Below are 20,299 nucleotides of genomic sequence, written 5' to 3'. Positions count from 1 at the left end.
CATATTTGTATGGTTTTTTAAAAGCCGGGTCTTCATGTTTGGTTTGGTTGACATGTTTAACCGTGCTTGTGAAGGTCAAATTTTCACATTTTTGGTACCAAATTCATGTAAGATTTTTGTTAAGTTGTATTTCTCTTCATCGTTTAGATGACTCTGAGAGTTCGTTGATGGTGGCGATAATAAATTGTTCGTCCTCAGATGGGGGCGGTATGAGATACTCAATTTTCTCAATTCGCTGGCAATTCGATATCCGAATTGTAATGCATGGTAAATGTATATTCATTTAACCGTATGGTTTCATCTTTGTAATTTATTAGGGCTTGAGTACCCTCTAAGAAGTCTCGACCTAATAGTACGTCATAATTTTCTGAAAAATTATGTAAATAAAATTTCTGATGAGTGGGGCAAAGTTTGCTGGGTTTCAGTGAAATATTTTTATTTAATACTATTGTACCATTGATTGTTTTAATTTCCAATTGGCAAGCTCTTATGGGAAAATGTTCTTTCAGTAAGTTAAGACGACCTCGTGTCTATTACACATGTTGGGATTTTATTGTTCATGGTTAGTTTGATGAATGGGTTAGTTCTTCTTCGCTTTCCAAGGAAGTTTAAAGAAAAATTTCATTCGTGTCCAATTTAATGTGTCCACTACCGCTTCCGTGTTGGCTTTTTATTGTCAGATTGGGGGCTGATTAATATTTTTGGTGGTTCGTGGTAATTAAGAGGATTTACTTTGATTTTTATTGGAATTAGCTGAATTGTTTTGATTGTTTGGGTTTTTACTTCTATCGGACAATCCTAAATCATAGACCCCTTCTTCCTACTTTATATCTGTTGTTATATCCTGACGGGGTAATGTCATGAACAACCTATCGGACAACTTCCTAATGATAACGTCCTCAACTGTGTTCTTTAATGCATTTGTTTATAACATGGTATTCATCTGATTGTCTTCTATTATTAACTTATCGGATATGACATATGATTTATATTTTGTTCTTCTACAAACTAACGAATACCTCCGGTAAATGAGGTATTTTAAATCCCTATTAACAGCTCTTCGCATGGCGTCTGCGTTTTTAACTCTGAGATGAGCTCCGAACAGTACGCTGTGATGGTGTATATCCCTCGTAATATAACTGCATGTCGATGCGTCTTATAAAGACGAATAGCTCATTGTGCTTGTGAAAGGTGTTGCTCATACTAGCTCATTTGATTGTGCCATGATGTTCACATTCACTTATGTTGTTATTGTTTTGGTGTATTCTTTTGGTTTAGGTATGGCGTTATTTCGTTTATTTATTTGGTTGAGTACTAGATGATTGCAATGAAATCTCAATGTCAGGTTTTTGATTGACCTGGGATCTTATAATCCGTGAACGGCTAATAGGCACTCGCGGCAAGTTATGGGTGTTTTCTTTTGCGGATACGATTTTCGAATGATTGGGGGTTTGCATCGATCATCAGCGCCGACCGCGATTTGCATTAAAGGCCGGGGACAACTATTGTCCTTTAATAGTCTTATATCACTCGCGTATCCTACCGGCTACGCCAATTACATAAGCCAATATGCGTTGTTAGCAAACAAAAAAATATAGCTTTTTTTTAAAAATATAACTTTATTGGAATTTACGTCCTCAGTAAAACTCAACTTCTAAAATATTGTCAACGCTTAGCAAGCCTCAGCTAAGGGCTCAAGATCATAATCCCGCTCTCTTTAAACAATGTTCTCATTCTCTTTATAAGTTTCAGGAATATTCTACCAGCCTGAGTTTGTGCTGCGTTGAGAATTTGGGTCTTTCGTGGGAATAACGATTATAGCGGATCTTTATGTTTACTGTATTTTAATTTTATGATCGGCCCCACGCCAGAATTGTTATTTGCACCAAGAATTCATGAAGGTCGGTGAACATTCTCATGTTTAGCGGCACCAGCGCAAATTCGAAGAATATCTGTATGTGTGTACACACACATATTCATGCGCGTCTGCTTTGTATTCATCAACAGCATTATAATTGCGATTGCATTGTTTTCTGTGCTGTTATTGTTTATATATGTATATGTTTTTTTTTCTCACTAAGACTCAATTATTGATGTGGCTTTTGAGTATAGGCGGTGGCAAGTAGTGCGGTTAGTTGCGAATTCGAACCCCAGAATTTATGGTACAATATAAGATATACTGTAGAAAATTTCATAAAGATCGCTTAAGAAAAAACCAAAGTTATATGCAACAGCGCAATTAAGTGGGGCTCCAGCTTTCTCTATACATGTACGCACACACATTCATGCGCGTCTGCTTCGCATGGTTATTTTTATCATAAGTTTTTAATTTTTGGGTGTGGCTGCTGAGTAGAGGCATAGCAAGTGGTGCGGTCTGTCGCGACTTCGAGCCCTAATGGGGAAAAGATTTTTTTTTTCTTTTTGCTTTTGTGGCTCTTGAGTAGAGTCGACAGCAAGTAAAGGAAAATTTTTTTTTTTTTAATTTATTTGGTGTTGGAATAAGAGGGTTCAGGGTATTCCCTAGTCTGGAGCTGCCGACTAGAACTTCTTAATTGTTTAACTCTGAGATGAGCCTCGACCTATAATCGGTCCAGGTGTTGGCAGCGGATAGCTGCGTGACCCTCTGCGCGTCTCCCCTTATTTTTATTTCAATGGCTCCGAACAGGATGCTGTGTTGTCAGATATTACTCGTTGGATGTTTTATGTTGTTAACGTTATGTCTAACGGTTATTGATTTTTATGATTGGTCTCAAGCCAGAATTGTTATTTTCACCAGGAATTTATGATTTTTGAGCTCAAGGGTTTATTGTTACAAATTGGTGTGTCTCATGTTACATATATTGTGCGCTTAGTTGCTAGGGCCTATGCGTAAGGGACTGGCATAGTATATGTTGTGGGTGTGGTACATATGTCACTAAATATACATAACAAGTAAGAGGATCTAGTCGGGAGCTCCCGAATAGGGGATACCCTGAACTTTCTTCTTCCAACATCAAATACATATATATATTCTATTTTAGAAGCTATATGTCAAGTTTGGTGACCAGCTCTTAGCCCAAAACACAGTATATCGATATCGATATTTATCGATTGCTTTGAAACGGAGTGAAGTATTGATTATCTGAAACAAGCTCGATCTGCACAGGCACAAGGAGCACCTACATCTAAAATTTCAAGGCTCCAGCTCTTATAGGTTCTGAGAACCTTGCGTTCATACATACGGACGGATGGACGGACGGACGGACGGACGGACGGACGGACAGACAGACCGACATGGCTACATCGACTCGGCTATTGATGCTGATCAAGAATATATATACTTTATGGGGTCGGAGATTCTTCTTTCTGCCTGTTACATGCATTTGGATTTTGCACAAATACAATATACACTTATACCCATTTTCATGGGTTCAGGGTATAAAAATTAGTTCTCCAACGTCGTCCCTCTCGGCAATTGGCTATAGCTTTCGGTCATTATTTCTTGGTTGCTCTTCTATATATTTAATATATATAATATTAATATGCAAGATAATTTTTTAAATATTAATAATTATAAGATGGTTCAAATAATAATAATTAAGTAGCTTCTGAAGCATGAGATTGTAAATAGCCGAATGGATATATCCTGCAGAAATAAATCCAATAACAAGTAGTGTTAATTGTCAATTATTATAAGATGCATCAAATAAAAATACGCACCTATTAAAGTGAGAGAAATGTCTGTGTTGCGCTATTGAGCTTTTCCAACAGCTTTCACAAATAGAAATAATTAACTATTTATTTTTTGTGTTCAAAATTGTTTTATATTTCTTAAAGTTACGAGAAGCAGGCAGACCCGAATTGATCTGTGATTATTATTTAAGAACAATAGTTTATATATAGGCAAGCGAACCCGAATTAGTACGTGCCAATTTTAGTGAAGAGACAATTATTAGTTATAATTTTGAGTAATGCAAGTGGCCGATGCGTACCAAATGCATTAAGCGAACTGACTTAACTAACTCGATGCGCAGCATCGAGGCCTTCGCATAAGTAAAGCTAGGGCAATAAAATGATCGTTACAGCGAAGAGCGGCAGCACTATGTAAATGAATTCTTAAGAGCGAAATTTAGGCACTTGGTTTGCAGAGCGAGTATTATAAGATAAAATTGGGATGCTGCTCTTATTAGTTGCGAGGTCGCTCCAGTTGTTTTGGCTGCGTAACCAGACATTCTCCCCCCGTTGGAAGGCATGGGCTTTCAACAGATTCCCTGATGGGCAATAGGCATAGCTTGTTTGTAGCTTTTTTCGTTTCTCCTGTTGCGGTGCGCAGATAGCTCCTCGAGCGACTCCATCGCACAGGCCTGGTTTCGGAGTACGCCATTTGGAGCGCTGTTGAAGCAGTGTTAAGTATTCTTCACGCCAGCGAGACCAAAACAGTTGTTGGAGGTACGTTACGCGTTGCCAACCATCCAGACGATTGAATTGAAGGTGCGTCACATTAGGTTCAAGGAACGATGAGCTGGGTCCACCAATCAAGAAATGAGCTGGAGTGAGCACATCGAGATCTGCTGGATCTCCTGAAAGAGGAAACAATAGGCTGGAATTAATTATCGATGCTATGTGGCAGACTAGGGTGCGAAACTCTTCGAAGTTGAGAATACAAGATCCAACAGCACGATAAAAATTATGTTTCGCTGTCTTCACTGCTGCTTCCCAAAGGCCGCCAAAATGCGATGAACGAGGAGGTATAAATTTCCAATCAATGGAATCAGCCATGCAAAAATTATGCACTGACTCAATATGATTACGACTTATGAATAAACGCTTGAGATCCAGAAGCTCGTTTTTGGCGCCGACAAAGTTTGTAGCGTTATCCGACCATATCTGAGATGGCCTGCCTCGAGTCGATATAAACCTCTTAAGCGCATTGAAGAAAGAAGCTGACGACAGATCCTTGACCAGTTCCAGGTGAACCGCTTTAGTCGCGAAGCAGACGAAGACAGCCATGTAACATTTGACTGGAGCTTTATTTCGTACGTCTGGCTTATAGAAAAATGGTCCACAATAGTCAACACCAGAGACTTCAAAGGCTCGACAAGCAGTCAAACGTTCTTTGGGCAGATCACCCATTATATGCGCTATTAATCGAGGCTTGGCACGAAAGCATCTCACACATTTTCCAACCACCTTGGATACGGTCTTCCTTCCACCAATCGGTCAATACTGCAACCGAATATGAGCAAGAAGTCCCCGTGGACCAGCGTGTAACTCCCGATTGCGAAACCGTGTGATGACTGAGTTTGTGATGGGGTGGTGACACGGGAGAATTATTGGCGAGCGTCGAAATCCAGCGAAGAGTTTTTCAAGCGCCCATCAACTCTAAGAATTCCGAAATCATCCAAATAAGAGTTAAGTGATGCGATACAACTGGACGGTTTAACAAATCTTCTCGATTGCAATGATTTGATCTCTTCCCACAGGTGTGCTCTCTGGACGAACCTTAGTAGGAATTGGGTCCCATGTTGTATATCAGACACTGTTAGTCCAGGATGCCTGCTTCTGTGTATGAATTTATAAATATATCCGAATATACGCTGCATTGTATCAAATGAGTTGACGTATTTACAATTGACAGTTATATCAACGAAGGGAGATGACGCAATAAGGACCCTTTTTTAAAGTTCGAGTTCTGTCCTTTCTGACAAGCAAGAAGCAGGCCAGTCCAATTTGTTTTTAACTAGAAATTCTGGGCCGTTGAACCACAGTGACGATTGATCTAATTCACGGCGTAGATCCTCTCGAGAGTATATCTGCCGGGTTGAGTGAAGTAGGCACGTAACGCCATTCCAGGCCATTAGTTAGCTCTTGAACTGCTGTGACGCGATTAGCCACAAACACATTGAGCTTGCAGGGCTCGGTTTTATCCAGGAAAGGCATACAGAAGAATCCGACCAACAGTAGAATTTTCCATCGAACAGATTCATTTTAGATATCTCACGCATGAGATTAAGACTGCACCACAGAGCTCTAGCTTTGGAACTGTAATTGTTTTCAGAGGAGCTACACGCGATTTGGAACACAACAGCTGACAACTGGCTGACGGCACCACAGAGCTCTAGCTTTGGAACTGTAATTGTTTTCAGAGGAGCTACACGCGATTTGGAACACAACAGCTGACAACTGGCTGATGTTCGTCGAGAAAGGACGTAGGCACAGGCCCCATATGCTTCGATGCTGGCGTCGCAAAAACCGTGAACTTCTAACTCTGCTGCAGGTATTGACCCGAGACGAGGAAATTTAAGAAACTGTGCCTTCTCAAAACTGCAGCAAAGATCATGCCAAGCTGTTGCCAGTGATGATGGCAAGCTCTCGTCCCACTCAAGCTTCTCCTTCCAGATCTGCTGCATAAAGATTTTAGCCTTGGCAATTACCGGCCCTATGAGTCCAAGCGGGTCATACAAGCGAGCTATGGTCGATAGTATTGAGCTTTTGGATGGTTTAGATCTCTGCTGAATGGACGAAAACGAAAACAACAATCGATCCGACGCTGAGTCCCAAACGAGTCCAAGAGTTTTGGTGATGTCGCTACCATCATCAAACTTTAGAGAAGATTCTCTGTCCTCTACGGGTATCCCTTTCAGTACAGCAGAATTGTTTGAGCACCACTTTCGCAACTTGAAGCCCCCACTTGCCAAGATTCCAGCCGTCTGATTAAGAAGTTCCTTTGCTTCTTGAATTGAATCACCCCCTGAAATGAGGTCATCAACGTAGAAGTCACGCCGCAAAATCCGAGATCCAATTGGAAAATTAGTTTCCTCATCCATAGCCAGCTGATGCATAGCACGGATAGAGAGGAATGAAGCTGACTTTGTTTCGTATGTAACTGTATCCAGCTTAAAAATCTTTATATCCTGTTCTGGCGAGTCTCGCCACAGACTGCATTGGAGAAAATCATCCGGTGCTGAAACGCGTACGCAGCGATACATTTTTCCAATATCTCCTGTTAGGGCGATCGGGAAAATACGAAAGCGAAGAAGGATTTGAAACAGCGAGCTTTGAATAACAGGTCCAGCCATCAATAGTTCATTTAATGAATAACCTGACGAGGTAGCTGCTGAGCCGTCGAAAACGCCTCGCAATTTTGTCGTTGAACTGTCTTCTTTAAAGACACAGTGATGTGGAAGAAAGTAGTGACAAAGTCCTATAGACTCTGGAGCAACAGGCGACATATGACCAAGATCCAAATATTCCTTTAGAAAGTTTGAATATTGAATCTTCAGATCTGGATGATTTTGTAGTTTGCGTTCCAGGGTCAGGAACCGACGAAAGGCTTGTTGGTATGACGTCCCCAGACATTCCAAACTTCGCTTGAAGGGTAAACGAACTGAATATTGGCCACTAGGCAATCTGATATGAGTCTTTACGGAATGTTCTTCACAGATGTTTTCTTCTTTTGAAGTGGTAGGTGTACTTTCCAAGCAGGATTCTATCTCCCAAAATCTTCGAACCAATTCATCAGCACGTTCTTCAGAACTTGACTCAAGTTTGCCCGTAGTATGCTTTGCCATTAACATAGAACCACTCAAGCGCGGTCCGCCTCCAGAAACTACCCAACCAAGCCGTGTTTTTTGAAGACACAGTACTCCTGGGAGAAGCCTTATCTGGCCGACGCTGAGAAGGTCGTAAAACAAGCTAGCTCCAAGTTGCAAGTCCACGCGTTGAGGTTTAAAGAAAGATGGATCTGCAAGTTTTATGTTATCGGGAATGTTCCAATTTGTCGTGTTGATAGTAAAACTCGGTTGACTATCAGTTATGTTAGGCGCTACCAGAGCTGTAAGGCATGTTGAGTATTCAGAGACTTGAGACTGTATTGTGATAGTGACCGTGTTTCCTTCTGTTTCAAAACGAGAATCTCCTAGACCAGAGGCAATGGCTGAGGACTTGTGCTTCTTTAGCTGAAGATGTTGAGCAAGGCGCGACGGTAAGGTGAAGCTGAGAACCAGAATCCAAAAGGGCACGACAAGGTATCAAAGTGCCGGAGCGATTTCTTACAAAGATCAAAGCCGTAGCCAAGACGACAACATCACTACTGAAATACAGGGCAACAAGAGATGTGGAGGTAGATGGCGATGACTTAGCGAAAGAGGCATGGGCTATCGGCGATGAATTTGCAGGCTCAGTCAGCTGACCAGACGGAAATACGGAATTGTTTAAGTGCAGCAGAGAATTATGTTTCGCCCCGCAGGTCCGACAGCATCTAGAGCTGAATGATCGCAATTGATGACCTTTCTTTAGGCAATTCAAGCACAATGCAACTCGTTTTGCCTCCCTAAGCCGTAATGCAGGGGTCAAATTTCCAAATCGAGAACAATTATGTATACTATGACCAGGGCTGTCACAAAAGACGCAGACAGGGGCGTCGTGGCGATAAATGACAATCTACTGGTGTTAATTGCTCTAGTTATTCCCACCTGATGGCTAGGGGCATAGCTTGCCATAGCAAAATTTACGGCTTCCATTGTTCGGCATTTCTGCTCCAGAAACGTCGCCATATGCTCCCACGATGGTATTAAATTAACGAACGACGAATCCTCTATCCTTTCTTCCCATTTGACTTGTGATATTGGGTCCAGCTTTTGTAAAATAATCTGCACAATGATGCATCCAGCGATTTGTTCGGAGTTGCCCATGCACTTTAACGCGCGAAAATGTGCGTTGAAATGGTCGGATAACTCCCTTAGCGACACGGCCAATCCACCTGCCACCCTCTTGAGCCGCAATATCTCAAGTATGTGTGCCTGAAAAACCAAACGTCTTTTATTAAACCTTTTCTCCAATAAATTAAGTGCTATGGCATAATTATCGTTTGTTATTTCCAATGATCAAATCGCGTCCAGCGCTGTATCCTCCAGGCACGATCGAAGATGCTGCAGTTTTCGATATCTGGTAGATCAGGATGATTTTCTATGACGGTTCTGAACATAGAATAAAAGTCGGCCCATTCTGTGTAACCCCCACTGAACGTAGGCAACTTTATTGAGGATAGTGTTGGCGGTGCCTTAGCTCTAACTGTCTGCGAGGGCAGCACAGATTGGTCGCGAAATGTTGAGCAGGGCAATATTTCGCTATTTCACTCCGAACCGAAATTTCCATAGAAAATGCAAGCTCGTCGAAGTCTTCACGCAATTGGTTACCGATTTCATCAAAGTCTAGCTCTTCGAGGCTAGTGTGAGTAATATCAAATGAGGTCTGAAGCCGCTCGATTTGCTTCAGCCTAATACTAAGACCGCACTCATCAATTGCACTAAGTGGCGAATTAGTTACAGCATTTCGAAGTGTTTGCAAACTGTCATAAATTGATATAGCTTTGCGCTTCAGAAAAGTCACCCAGTTTACAGAGGGCACTGCACTAGAGGCATTATTTTCGATTGCCATTAGAAGCGTTGCTAGAAAACGTGTGCTAAACTAGCTGAGTAACTAACAACGGTGGTCGCTAGTACATGCAAACCGTTCAAAAAACAATAGTTGTACAATAGGAACTTCTGCGAACGCAAGTGTCAAGCTATGTAATGAAGCAACCGCAATAGCTTTTACATAAGTACCGCACGAATGAGCAAAGACTTTAAGCGACCGTGAGAGTAGGCAAAGCGACGGCGATAAGTATGTATGTATATAAAGTGCACAAAACGAAATGCCAGGTGGTATCTTTTAAGATTATTGCTTTAATGTAAAGCAAATAATCTTACAACAACAAAAATTCACGTCGGGGTCACCAAATGTTGCGCTATTGAGCTTTTTCAATAGGTTTCACAAATAGAAATAATTAACTATTTATTTTTTGTGTTCAAAATTGTTTTATATTTCTTAAAGTTACGAGAAGCAGGCAGACCCGAATTTATCTGTGTAATCATTATTTAAGAACAACAGTTTATATATAGGCAAGCCGAATTTATACGTGCCAATTTTAGTGAAGAGACAATTATTAGTTATAATTTTGAGTAATGCAAGTGGCCGATGCGACGAAATGCATGAAGCGAACTGACTTAACTAACTCGATGCGCAGCATCGCGGCCTTCGCATAAGTAAAGCTAGGGCAATAAAACGATCGTTACAGCAAAGAGCGGCAGCTCTTTGTAAATGAATTCTTAAGAGCTGATGACTGATGACTCAAGTAAAACAATCAGTCATATAGCAGTATATATGCAATTTAAACAACGATCTTTTTATACCCTTGCAGAGGATATTATAATTTTGTCGTGAAATGTGTAACGCATAGAAGGACACATCTCTGGCTCCATAAAGTATATATATTCTTGATCAGCATCAACAGCTGAGTCCATATAGCCGTGTCCGTCTATCCGTCTGACCGTCTGTTTGTTTCTATGCGAACTAGTCACTCAGTGTTGAAACTATCTTAATGAAATTTTGCAGAGGTCCCTCTTTCTTGTGCACGCGGCACATATGTCACAACCAACTGGATCGGAACACTATATCTTATAGCTGCCATAGGAACGATCGGTCGAAAATTAAGTTTTAGTAATAATAAACATTTTGTTTATCAAGATATCTTGACCACACTCGGCATTTATTAGTTTTACTATACTCCTCATATATATACAAAATCCTATTAATATGGTACCACTATATCAAAAACATTTTGTTTTTCAAGATATCTTGACCAAACCCGGCATTTGTTAGTGTTACTATATTCCTCATATATAGGCAATATCATATTAAGATCGGACCACTATATCATGTAGCTGCCATAGGAACGATCGGTAGAAAATTTAATTGTAGTATGAAAAAACATTTTGTGTTTCAGTATATCTTTACCAAGCTCTGCATTTATTAGTATTACTATAGTCTACTATAACATAAGGCTGCCATAGGAACGATCGGTCGAAAATTAAGCTAAACTCGGCATTTATTAGTTTTCCTATACTCCTCATATATATACAAAATCCTATTAATATGGTACCACGAAATCATAAAGCTGCCGTAGGAAAATTAGGTTGTATGAAAAAACATTTTGATTTTCAAGATATCTTGACCAAACTGGACATTTATTAGTTTTACTATGCTCTTCATATAAATGCAAAATCCTATTAAGATCGGTACACTAGCTGATATAGGCACGATCGGTCGAAAACTAAGTTGTATGGAAACTGTTTTGGAATTTAAGATATTTTTCCCTCTGCCTTTCAGATACGGCCAAACCACTATAAGTATTATGTCTGCAAAGATATTAGATTTTCGGCGTGAGCCGAACTCCCGACTAGGGAATACCATAAACCCTCTTCTTCCAACATCACATACATATATGTCGCAGTGTGATATCTTTTTATACCCTTGCAGAGGATATTATAATTTTGTCGTGAAATGTGTAACGCATAGAAGGACACATCTCTGGCTCCATAAAGTATATATATTCTTGATCAGCATCAACAGCTGAGTCCATACAGCCGTGTCCGTCTATCCGTCTGACCGGCTGTTTGTTTCTATGCGAACTAGTCACTCAGTGTTGAAACTATCTTAATGAAATTTTGCAGAGGTCCCTCTTTCTTGTGCACGCGGCACATATGTCACAACTAACTGGATCGGAACACTATATCTTATAGCTGCCATAGGAACGATCGGTCGAAAATTAAGTTTTAGTAATAATAAACATTTTGTTTATCAAGATATCTTGACCACACTCGGCATTTATTAGTTTTACTATACTCCTCATATATATACAAAATCCTATTAATATGGTACCACTATATCAAAAACATTTTGTTTTTCAAGATATCTTGACCAAACCCGGCATTTGTTAGTGTTACTATACTCCTCATATATAGGCAATATCATATTAAGATCGGACCACTATATCATGTAGCTGCCATAGGAACGATCGGTAGAAAATTTAATTGTAGTATGAAAAAACATTTTGTGTTTCAGCATATCTTTACCAAGCTCTGCATTTATTAGTATTACTATAGTCCTCATAAATAGGAAAATTATAATAAAATCGGACCACTATAACATAAGGCTGCCATAGGAGCGATCGGTCGAAAATTAAGCTAAACTCGGCATTTATTAGTTTTCCTATACTCCTCATATATATACAAAATCCTATTAATATGGTACCACGAAATCATAAAGCTGCCGTAGGAAAATTAGGTTGTATGAAAAAACATTTTGATTTTCAAGATATCTTGACCAAACTGGACATTTATTAGTTTTACTATGCTCTTCATATAAATGCAAAATCCTATTAAGATCGGTACACTAGCTGATATAGGCACGATCGGTCGAAAACTAAGTTGTATGGAAACTGTTTTGGAATTTAAGATATTTTTCCCTCTGCCTTTCAGATACGGCCAAACCACTATAAGTATTATGTCTGCAAAGATATTAGATTTTCGGCGTGAGCCGAACTCCCGACTAGGGAATACCATGAACCCTCTTCTTCCAACATCACATACATATATGTCGCAGTGTGATAGGTCAGGAAGGCCGTGTCGCAGTGTGATTCCTAGTAATTGTACGCGGGTACATTTCTCAGTAGCATTCTGGGAATTCGGGGATTCGGGGAATTCCCTGCTTTTGCTTTACTAGCTGATATTGAACGAAAGCACGGCAGCAGAGGCAGAGACGCTCTGCTGCTGAGTGAGGTTCGATGGTAAGATACCAAGAGTCTTGAGTAAGACAGAGATGGCTACATTCACTCGTCATGAGTGAGTTTACGACATGAGTGCGAAGGCTGACATGGTCAGTTGAGCTTGGGTATTTGAACCGATCGGAACTCGCTGTGCAGCCGCGTCAATCATCAGAAGTATCAACATGGCTGACATACCTTTGCCGCCGACTGACATACCCCTGCCGCCGACATCAGAAGTGGGATTAGCTCCGCCAAAAGAGGACAGCTCTAACTTATTAAGGGCAGCCTTAGAAGAGCAAAATCGTAATCTAATGGAAATAATAAAATCCATGCAGGCACCAAGAGCACAAGTGCGCTTGTGATTGCGTTAAGCAAAGCATTAGAAGGCAGTGCATCGCAATGGCTGTCCCAAATATGCTTCGCTGGCATCACATGGCTGCAGTTTAAGGAACTATTCATCCAAAGTTTCGTGGGCATTGAGACAACTTCTGCCATACTGATGAACATTTTGAACGGACGTCCCAAAACAGGAGAGAGTTTTGCTGAGTACGGCTATCCTAAATTAAACGTTTTAAGTGCGATGAAATCGGACATGTGGCTTCTGTATGCCCCAAAAATCGTACTGGTGGAAACAGCAAGAGCTACGAGAAGCGAGTTGATGTTTGTACAGTAGCTCCACCAAGTGGAACAATAACCTTATCCGGTGAGTCTATTTCATTTGTTTCGATTCTGGAGCCGAATGTTCACTGGTCAAGGAGAGTGTTGCGGAAAAATTCACCGGAAAACGATTTCACAATATTGTAACTTTAAATGGCATAAGAAACGATTCAATTTGTAGCACATTGCAAGTTATGAGTAATATTAATATTGAACAATATTGTTTAGAAGTTTTATTACATGTGGTTATGGACAAATATTTGAAGCATGAAGTGTTGATTGGCCGTGAGGTTTTAAGCCAGGGCTTTGGTGTATTAATTGATACAGATAAATTTTGCTTTTATAAGACAAAAAGAGTAAATGTTATGAGTCTAGTGAAGTATGAAGAAATCATAAATTCTGATACCAATTTAAATGATTCTGATAAGACGATTGTGTAGTTGCAAGCTTTTTTGCAACCAATTAATTCTAACTGCTTGTGCAGCGAAATTCAAACACTTAGATTAGTTTTCAAATGGATTTATTTGCCGCGCAGGGCACTTATTAGAATTTATAAGTTTTAAATTGTTGCTTGGCAGCCAACTCGAATTAGTTGTGCCTAGGTTGCGATCAAAACGAACGACTGACAGCTTATAACAATATGTAAAGCGAATCGAAACGAAACTCCAATAAGACGCTCGCCGGTTAGAGCGAAGGGCAGCAATGCAAGCAAAGCAATTCAGAAGGAGAGTGGACAGCAGCTTACAAAGAGCGCGCAAAAAAAACTATTTGCTCTTAGGCTGTAATTATGATTGTTATTTTCTGCTGTTGGATGATGTCCGCAGCCGTCGGTGTTATCTCTGCTGTTACTTGACCAAACATTCTCCCCCCGTTGGAAGGCAAGGGCTTTCAACATCATCCTGTTTGGGCAGCAAACACAGCTTTCGTACAGCTCTACGTATGACTCCAGTCGCAGTTTGAAGCACAGCAACTCTGGATACCCCATCAGATCCAGAGATCAGCTCTTGCACTCTGGCGAGTGGCCACTTCAGCGGCGGTAGATTCTCATCCTTTACAAGGACAACATCGTTAATGGAGAGTCCAGGCTGAGGAGTGCGCCATTTGGAGCGCTGTTGAAGAAGCGTCAAATACTCTTCGCGCCAACGGGCCCAGAATACTTGTTGGAGATATGTGACGCGCTGAAAATAATTAAGCCGATTGAAGTTAAGCTGCCTTAGATCGGGCTCAATGTATGATGAAGATGGCGCTGTACCCAGGAAGTGTGCGGGTGTCAAGACGTCAAGATCACCTGGATGCTGCAGCGAATCGAAATCCAAAATGGAAGAGCAAACAGATCGATAAAAGTGGTGCTTAGCAGTCTTCACAGCGGCTTCCCATAGTCCACCAAAGTGCGGAGAGCGAGGAGGGATGAACAACCATTCAATTGATTCGGTTAGGCAAAACTCGTTAACGGCCTTGACATGCTCGTCTCTCAGGAACAGGCGGTTCAGATCTGCTAGTTCGTTCTTGGCACCTACGAAGTTTGTCGCATTGTCAGACCAGATCCTTGAAGGTCGAGAGCGAGTCAGGATGAAACGTTTTAGGGCGTTTAGAAACGATGTTGTGGACAAGTCCTTTACAAGCTCTAAGTGCACCGCCTTTGTAGCGAAGCATATGAACAGACTGATATAGCATTTCACTGGTGGCCTGTTGCGCACTTCGTTCTTGTAGTAAAATGGTCCACAGTAATCAACGCCAGTGACCATAAAGGGATACGATGTATTAAGACGATCAGCTGGTAGGTCTGCCATTATATGCTCGGCCAATCGTGGCTTGGCACGAAAACAGATTATGCATTTGGCAACAATACTGGAGACTGTTTTTCGACCGCCAATGGGCCAGTACTGGAGCCGAATCGAAGACAATAAAGCGCGAGGTCCAGCGTGTAAGTTTCGTTTATGAAAGTAAACTATGATTGCTCGCGTCACAGGATGCTGACGGGGCAATATAATCGGATGTCGCGCTGAGAAGTCCAACGACGAGTTTTTCAGCCGTCCACCGATGCGAAGTAGGCCGAAGTCGTCAAGGAATGGCGCAAGAGAGGCCATTGAGCTAGACGGTTTGACATGCCTTCCTTCCTTCAATGCCTTGTAGTCATCGCTGAGAGTAGCCATTTGCACTGACCGCAGCAACCAATGTGTGCCATGATGCAAGTGGTCAACGGTTAGTTCAGCTCCTCGGATTCGATTTACAAATTTGTAAACATAAGCAAAGACCCGCTGCAGCTTGGAAAACGAATTGATGAACTTGCAACCAATCGAGAGATCCGGTTGCGCTGCAGTTCCGAGGAGTACCTTGTGTCGAAGTTCTGGTAAGGATTCGACAGGTACACAGGAGGCAGGCCACTCTTCCTTTCCCTTACTGAGAAAACTCGGACCATGGGCCCATAATGGAGACCGGAAGAGCTCACTAGGCAGCGCTCCTCGTGAAATTATATCCGCCGGGTTTAATTCGGTGGGAATATGATGCCATTCCATTCCAGTGGTGAGCTCTTGGATGGCTGCGACTCGGTTGGCAACGAAAACATTGAATTTCGAAGCATCATTGCGAATCCAAGCCAAAGTCACGGCAGAGTCTGACCAACAGTAATACCGACAGTCGAACACTTTCATTTGGCATATTTCGCTGAGAAGTTGAGCCAGTAATGCAGCTCCGCAGAGTTCCAGCTTTGGTACCGTGATGGTTTTCACAGGCGCGACACGCGATTTGGAGCATAAGAGACGCACGCTGGTGTTGCCATTGCACTTTGAGACTGTATAGACGCATGCTCCATAAGCGCTTAGGCTGGCATCACAAAATCCGTGAATCTCCACTGTACTGTCTGATGAGAGTGCTCGACGGGGATACTGGAATTGCTGAGTATACTCAAAATCAGCGCAGAAGTTGACCCAGGCTGTGCTTAAGTGTACGGGCAGGCTCTCATCCCAGTCCAGCTTTTCTCTCCAGAGATCCTGCATAAAAATTTTCGATTTTGTTATTACGGGACCAACAAGACCAAGGGGGTCGTAAAAGCGAGCAATTGCGGAGAGTATTGACCGTTTTGTCAGTCTGGAGGGCAACCTCAGTGGAGAGAAGGAGAAAAGGAAACAGTCTGAAGCGGGATCCCAAACGAGGCCTAACGTTTTCGTGATGTCACTGCCATCGTCAAACTTAAGCAGCGTTTCTCTATCCTCTTCCGGTATGTTTTGGAGTACAGATGTGTCGCTAGAACACCATTTGCGCAGCCTAAAGTTCCCCTTGGCGAGTAGTCCAGATGTTTGTTTCAATATCTCAATTGCTTCTTGAACACAGCTACCACCAGAAATGAGGTCATCCACGTAGAAATCTCTTTTAACAATGTCAGAGCCAATAGGGAAAGTTTTCTGCTCATCCATGGCCAGTTGGTGCATAGCTCGCACTGAGAGAAACGATGCTGGTTTTGTGCCGTAGGTGACGGTGTCTAATTTGTAAATCTGTATCTTCTGATGCTGAGACTCACGCCACAAGATACATTGAAAATAACTGTCTGCGGGTTCGACTCGTACGCATCGATACATTTTGCATATATCGCCTGTCAGGGCGACTGCAAATGTACGAAACCGCATCAGTATCGAAAACAGCTTCGGTTGGATGGTAGGACCTGCCATCAGTGCATCATTCAGCGAGTGTCCAGAGGTAGTAACTGCTGAGCCATCAAACACGACCCTTAGCTTGGTTGTAGTGCTATCCTCCTTCAGCACGCAGTGATGTGGCAGGTAGTACTTGCATTGGCCCAGTGCAGCTGAGGTAACAAGTGACATGTGACCCAAGTCAAGATACTCCTTGATAAATGCTGCATACTGGGGTTTCAATAGTGGATTACGGTCTAGTTTTCTTTCTAAGTTCAGGAATCGACGAACCGCCTGTTGATAGGAGTCACCCAGCGGATACATGCCTAGACGTAGCGGTAAACGAACTGAATAGTCGCCAGTCGACAGACGTTTAAAATTGGCCTGAAAGTGTGCCTCACAGTCGCGTTCCTCCTTGTTTGGTAAGGACTCAGGGTCGGTGCAGCCTTCCAATTCCCAAAAACGACGGATTAATTCATCAATCTGTGTATTAGGCTGCAGATGCGAGTCAACCAGCAGATCTGGATTCTCCATTGATCTCATGGCCATGAATGATGATTTTCCAGCATGTGAGGCACCTCCCGTAGCCACCCAACCAAGGCGAGTCTTTTGCAATATCGGCAGTCCAGCAGCTAGTTTAATCTGGCCGACGCATAGCAGATCGAAGAACAGACTGGCTCCAATCAACATGTCGATTTGCTGAGATTTAAAGAATTCAGGATCAGCTAGTTGTATATTTGATGGAATGTTCCATGATGCAGGGTCAAGAGTGAAGCCAGGCTGATTATCGGTGATGGATGGTGCAATCAAGGCCGGGATGCATGTGGAATACTCCGACACTCGAGATTTGACATTGATGTTGACCGAAAACCCATCGGACGCAAATGCTGCATCACCAATGCCAGAGACGATTGCTGTTGACTTGAATTTGCGCAGCTGGAGCTGATGAGCAAGACGAGAGGTGATGATGTGCAACTGCGACCCAGAGTCGAGCAACGCACGGCAAGGCACCAAGGAGCCAGCGCGATTTTTCACGTTGATGACGGCAGTGGCAAGCAGGACCACATCGTGCTTGAGATGCTGGGCGGTAGTGAGAGGCGAAGATAAAAGTGCCGCCAAGGTGTTTTGGGATGACGAATAAGTTTCGGTATCTTGAGCATTGTTTGGGCTAGAAGCAGCGATGTGACTGCTTGTGTTGCCAAGATGCAACAAGCTATGATGTTTGCTTCCACAAACTCTGCAAGCGCTGGAGCCGCAGACTCTCAGCTGATGTCCCCTTTGCAGGCAGTTTAGGCACAGCGCAAGCCGCTTGGCTTCGTGAAGGCGCAGCAAGGGCGATAAATTTGCGAATTGCAAACATTTATAAATAGAGTGGCCTGCGACTTCACAAAACACACAAGCACTCGTTCCATTCCTAGTCACTACAAACGTTCTTCTACTACTGTTGTTCTGGCCCACCTGGGAGCTAGGCGTGTACATTGCCGTAGCGTGATCCGCATTTTCCAGCCTTTGGCAACGCCTCTCTATGAAGGTTGTAAACCGCTCGCATGATGGTATGACGTCCAACGGCGCATCATCCTCCCAGCTAGCCTGCGTAACGCTATCTAGTTTTTGCAGCAACGTATGTACTATGACGCAACCGGCGATCTGTTCCACACTGCCCATCGATTTTAAAGCACGTAGATGAGAGTTGAGCTTATCTGAAAATTCGCGCAGCTGTGCAGTCGCGCCCTTGTCCACCTTTCTCAAACCCAAAATTTCAGAGATGTGTGCCTGAAAAATAAGACGCTTGTTATTAAAACGCTTATCAAGCAGTTCTAAAGCGGCAGCATAATTTGCGTTTGAAATTTCCAATGAGCGAATTGTATCCAGCGCTGTTCCTTTAAGGCATGACCGTAGATGCTGGAGTTTTTCAATGTTGGTCAAATACGGATCCTTGTCAATGACCGTGGTGAACAGGTTCGAGAAATCGGCCCATTCTGTGTAGCCTCCACTAAACTCCGGCAATTTAAGTTGAGGCAATCGAGAGTGGTTTGGAACAACAAAGGTAGAACGCGAGTCATCGGCTGCGGCTGAATTGAAGGTGGAACAATGCGGAATCTGCTGAACCTTGCTTCGATTTCCGCGCTCGCGTTGAAGGGACAGCCGTAGCTGCCTAATAGTTGACTCAAAACTTGTCTGAAGATCCTCATCAACGCTGGCATGATCCACCTCCAACAAACCATCACAGACTATCTCAAATTTCGCCTGCAAGTCAGATGCCATGCTTATGTAATCTTGCAGCTCGTAGTCATCAACATCGCGAAGTCGAGCGGGATCAAGTTCCGAGGACAATCTATTGAGTCGATCAGTTAAATTCTTGATCTTTATTTTAAAAACAGCAGCCTGGGTTCCAACCGCCACTTGACTAGCTGATGTCGCCTCATCATTTCCATTTGCACTTGCACCTTCATCAAACATTATGAATGTAGCGCACAACAAGGTTCACACAGCCGAACTACAATACAAGTCTGATCGCGCAAGTGTTCGTTCGAGCGAGATAGCGTATAGCGGGTTATAGCGCGCAACGATTAGCGGGGATTTGCTACGGCGTTTATGTATAACAACCAACTGTATGCAGATGCGCAAGCAAACGGCTCACCACACAGCTTTGCCCGAACTGATAACTGTCCGTTGACACGACAAGAACGAAGTACAAGAAAAAATAGAAAAAATGAAAGAAAGAAAGATCACGTCGGGGTCACCAAAATGTGTAGTTGCAAGCTTTTTTGCAACCAATTAATTCTAACTGCTTGTGCAGCGAAATTCAAACACTTAGATTAGTTTTCAAATGGATTTATTTGCCGCGCAGGGCACTTATTAGAATTTATAAGTTTTAAATTGTTGCTTGGCAGCCAACTCGAATTAGTTGTGCCTAGGTTGCGATCAAAACGAACGACTGACAGCTTATAACAATATGTAAAGCGAATCGAAACGAAACTCCAATAAGACGCTCGCCGGTTAGAGCGAAGGGCAGCAATGCAAGCAAAGCAATTCAGAAGGAGAGTGGACAGCAGCTTACAAAGAGCGCGCAAAAAAAACTATTTGCTCTTAGGCTGTAATTATGATTGTTATTTTCTGCTGTTGGATGATGTCCGCAGCCGTCGGTGTTATCTCTGCTGTTACTTGACCAAACAACGATATTGAACAATATGTTGAGATGTCACTCTGATAGGTTTATCGACGGAATTCCAATGACTCGTGTGACGACAGGCCAATTAAAAATTAGGCTAATAGATCCACAAAAGACTGTGCAACGTCGACCTTATAGGCTTAGCGAAGATGAGAGGAAGCACGTTCGGTGCAAAATTGATGAATTGCTTACATCAAAAATTATTCGTCCCAGCTGTTC

At 42.5% G+C, this 20,299-nt stretch overlaps 1 protein-coding gene across 1 annotated transcript; it reads right to left on the bottom strand.

Annotated features, from left to right (window-relative positions):
- Positions 1–12,707: 12,707 nt before the first annotated feature.
- LOC138911609 (uncharacterized) lies at positions 12,708–19,368 on the bottom strand. Its single transcript, XM_070210987.1, has 3 exons — positions 18,856–19,368; positions 14,263–18,681; positions 12,708–12,911 (listed from the first exon to the last, which is right to left on the bottom strand). The coding sequence occupies exons 1-3, from the start codon at positions 19,366–19,368 to the stop codon at positions 12,708–12,710; spliced, it is 5,136 nt and encodes a 1,711-aa protein (XP_070067088.1).
- Positions 19,369–20,299: the final 931 nt, after the last annotated feature.

The sequence above is a fragment of the Drosophila virilis genome, unplaced genomic scaffold (assembly GCF_030788295.1).
Source record: "Drosophila virilis strain 15010-1051.87 unplaced genomic scaffold, Dvir_AGI_RSII-ME tig00001662, whole genome shotgun sequence".
Taxonomy (NCBI): domain Eukaryota; kingdom Metazoa; phylum Arthropoda; class Insecta; order Diptera; family Drosophilidae; genus Drosophila; species Drosophila virilis.
This window is presented reverse-complemented; position numbering and strand designations above follow the sequence as displayed.

Excerpts from the sequence above, each read along its gene's own strand:
- LOC138911609 (XM_070210987.1), bottom strand. The coding sequence starts at position 19,368 with ATGTTTGATGAAGGTGCAAGTGCAAATGGAAATGATGAGGCGACATCA. Across the intron at positions 18,682-18,855 it reads TCTCGAACCTGTTCACCACG|GCACACATCTCTGAAATTTT; the intron begins GTCATTGACAAG and ends CTTATTTTTCAG. Across the intron at positions 12,912-14,262 it reads TGATCTCTGGATCTGATGGG|GCTGCCCTTAATAAGTTAGA; the intron begins GTATCCAGAGTT and ends TGCTCTTCTAAG.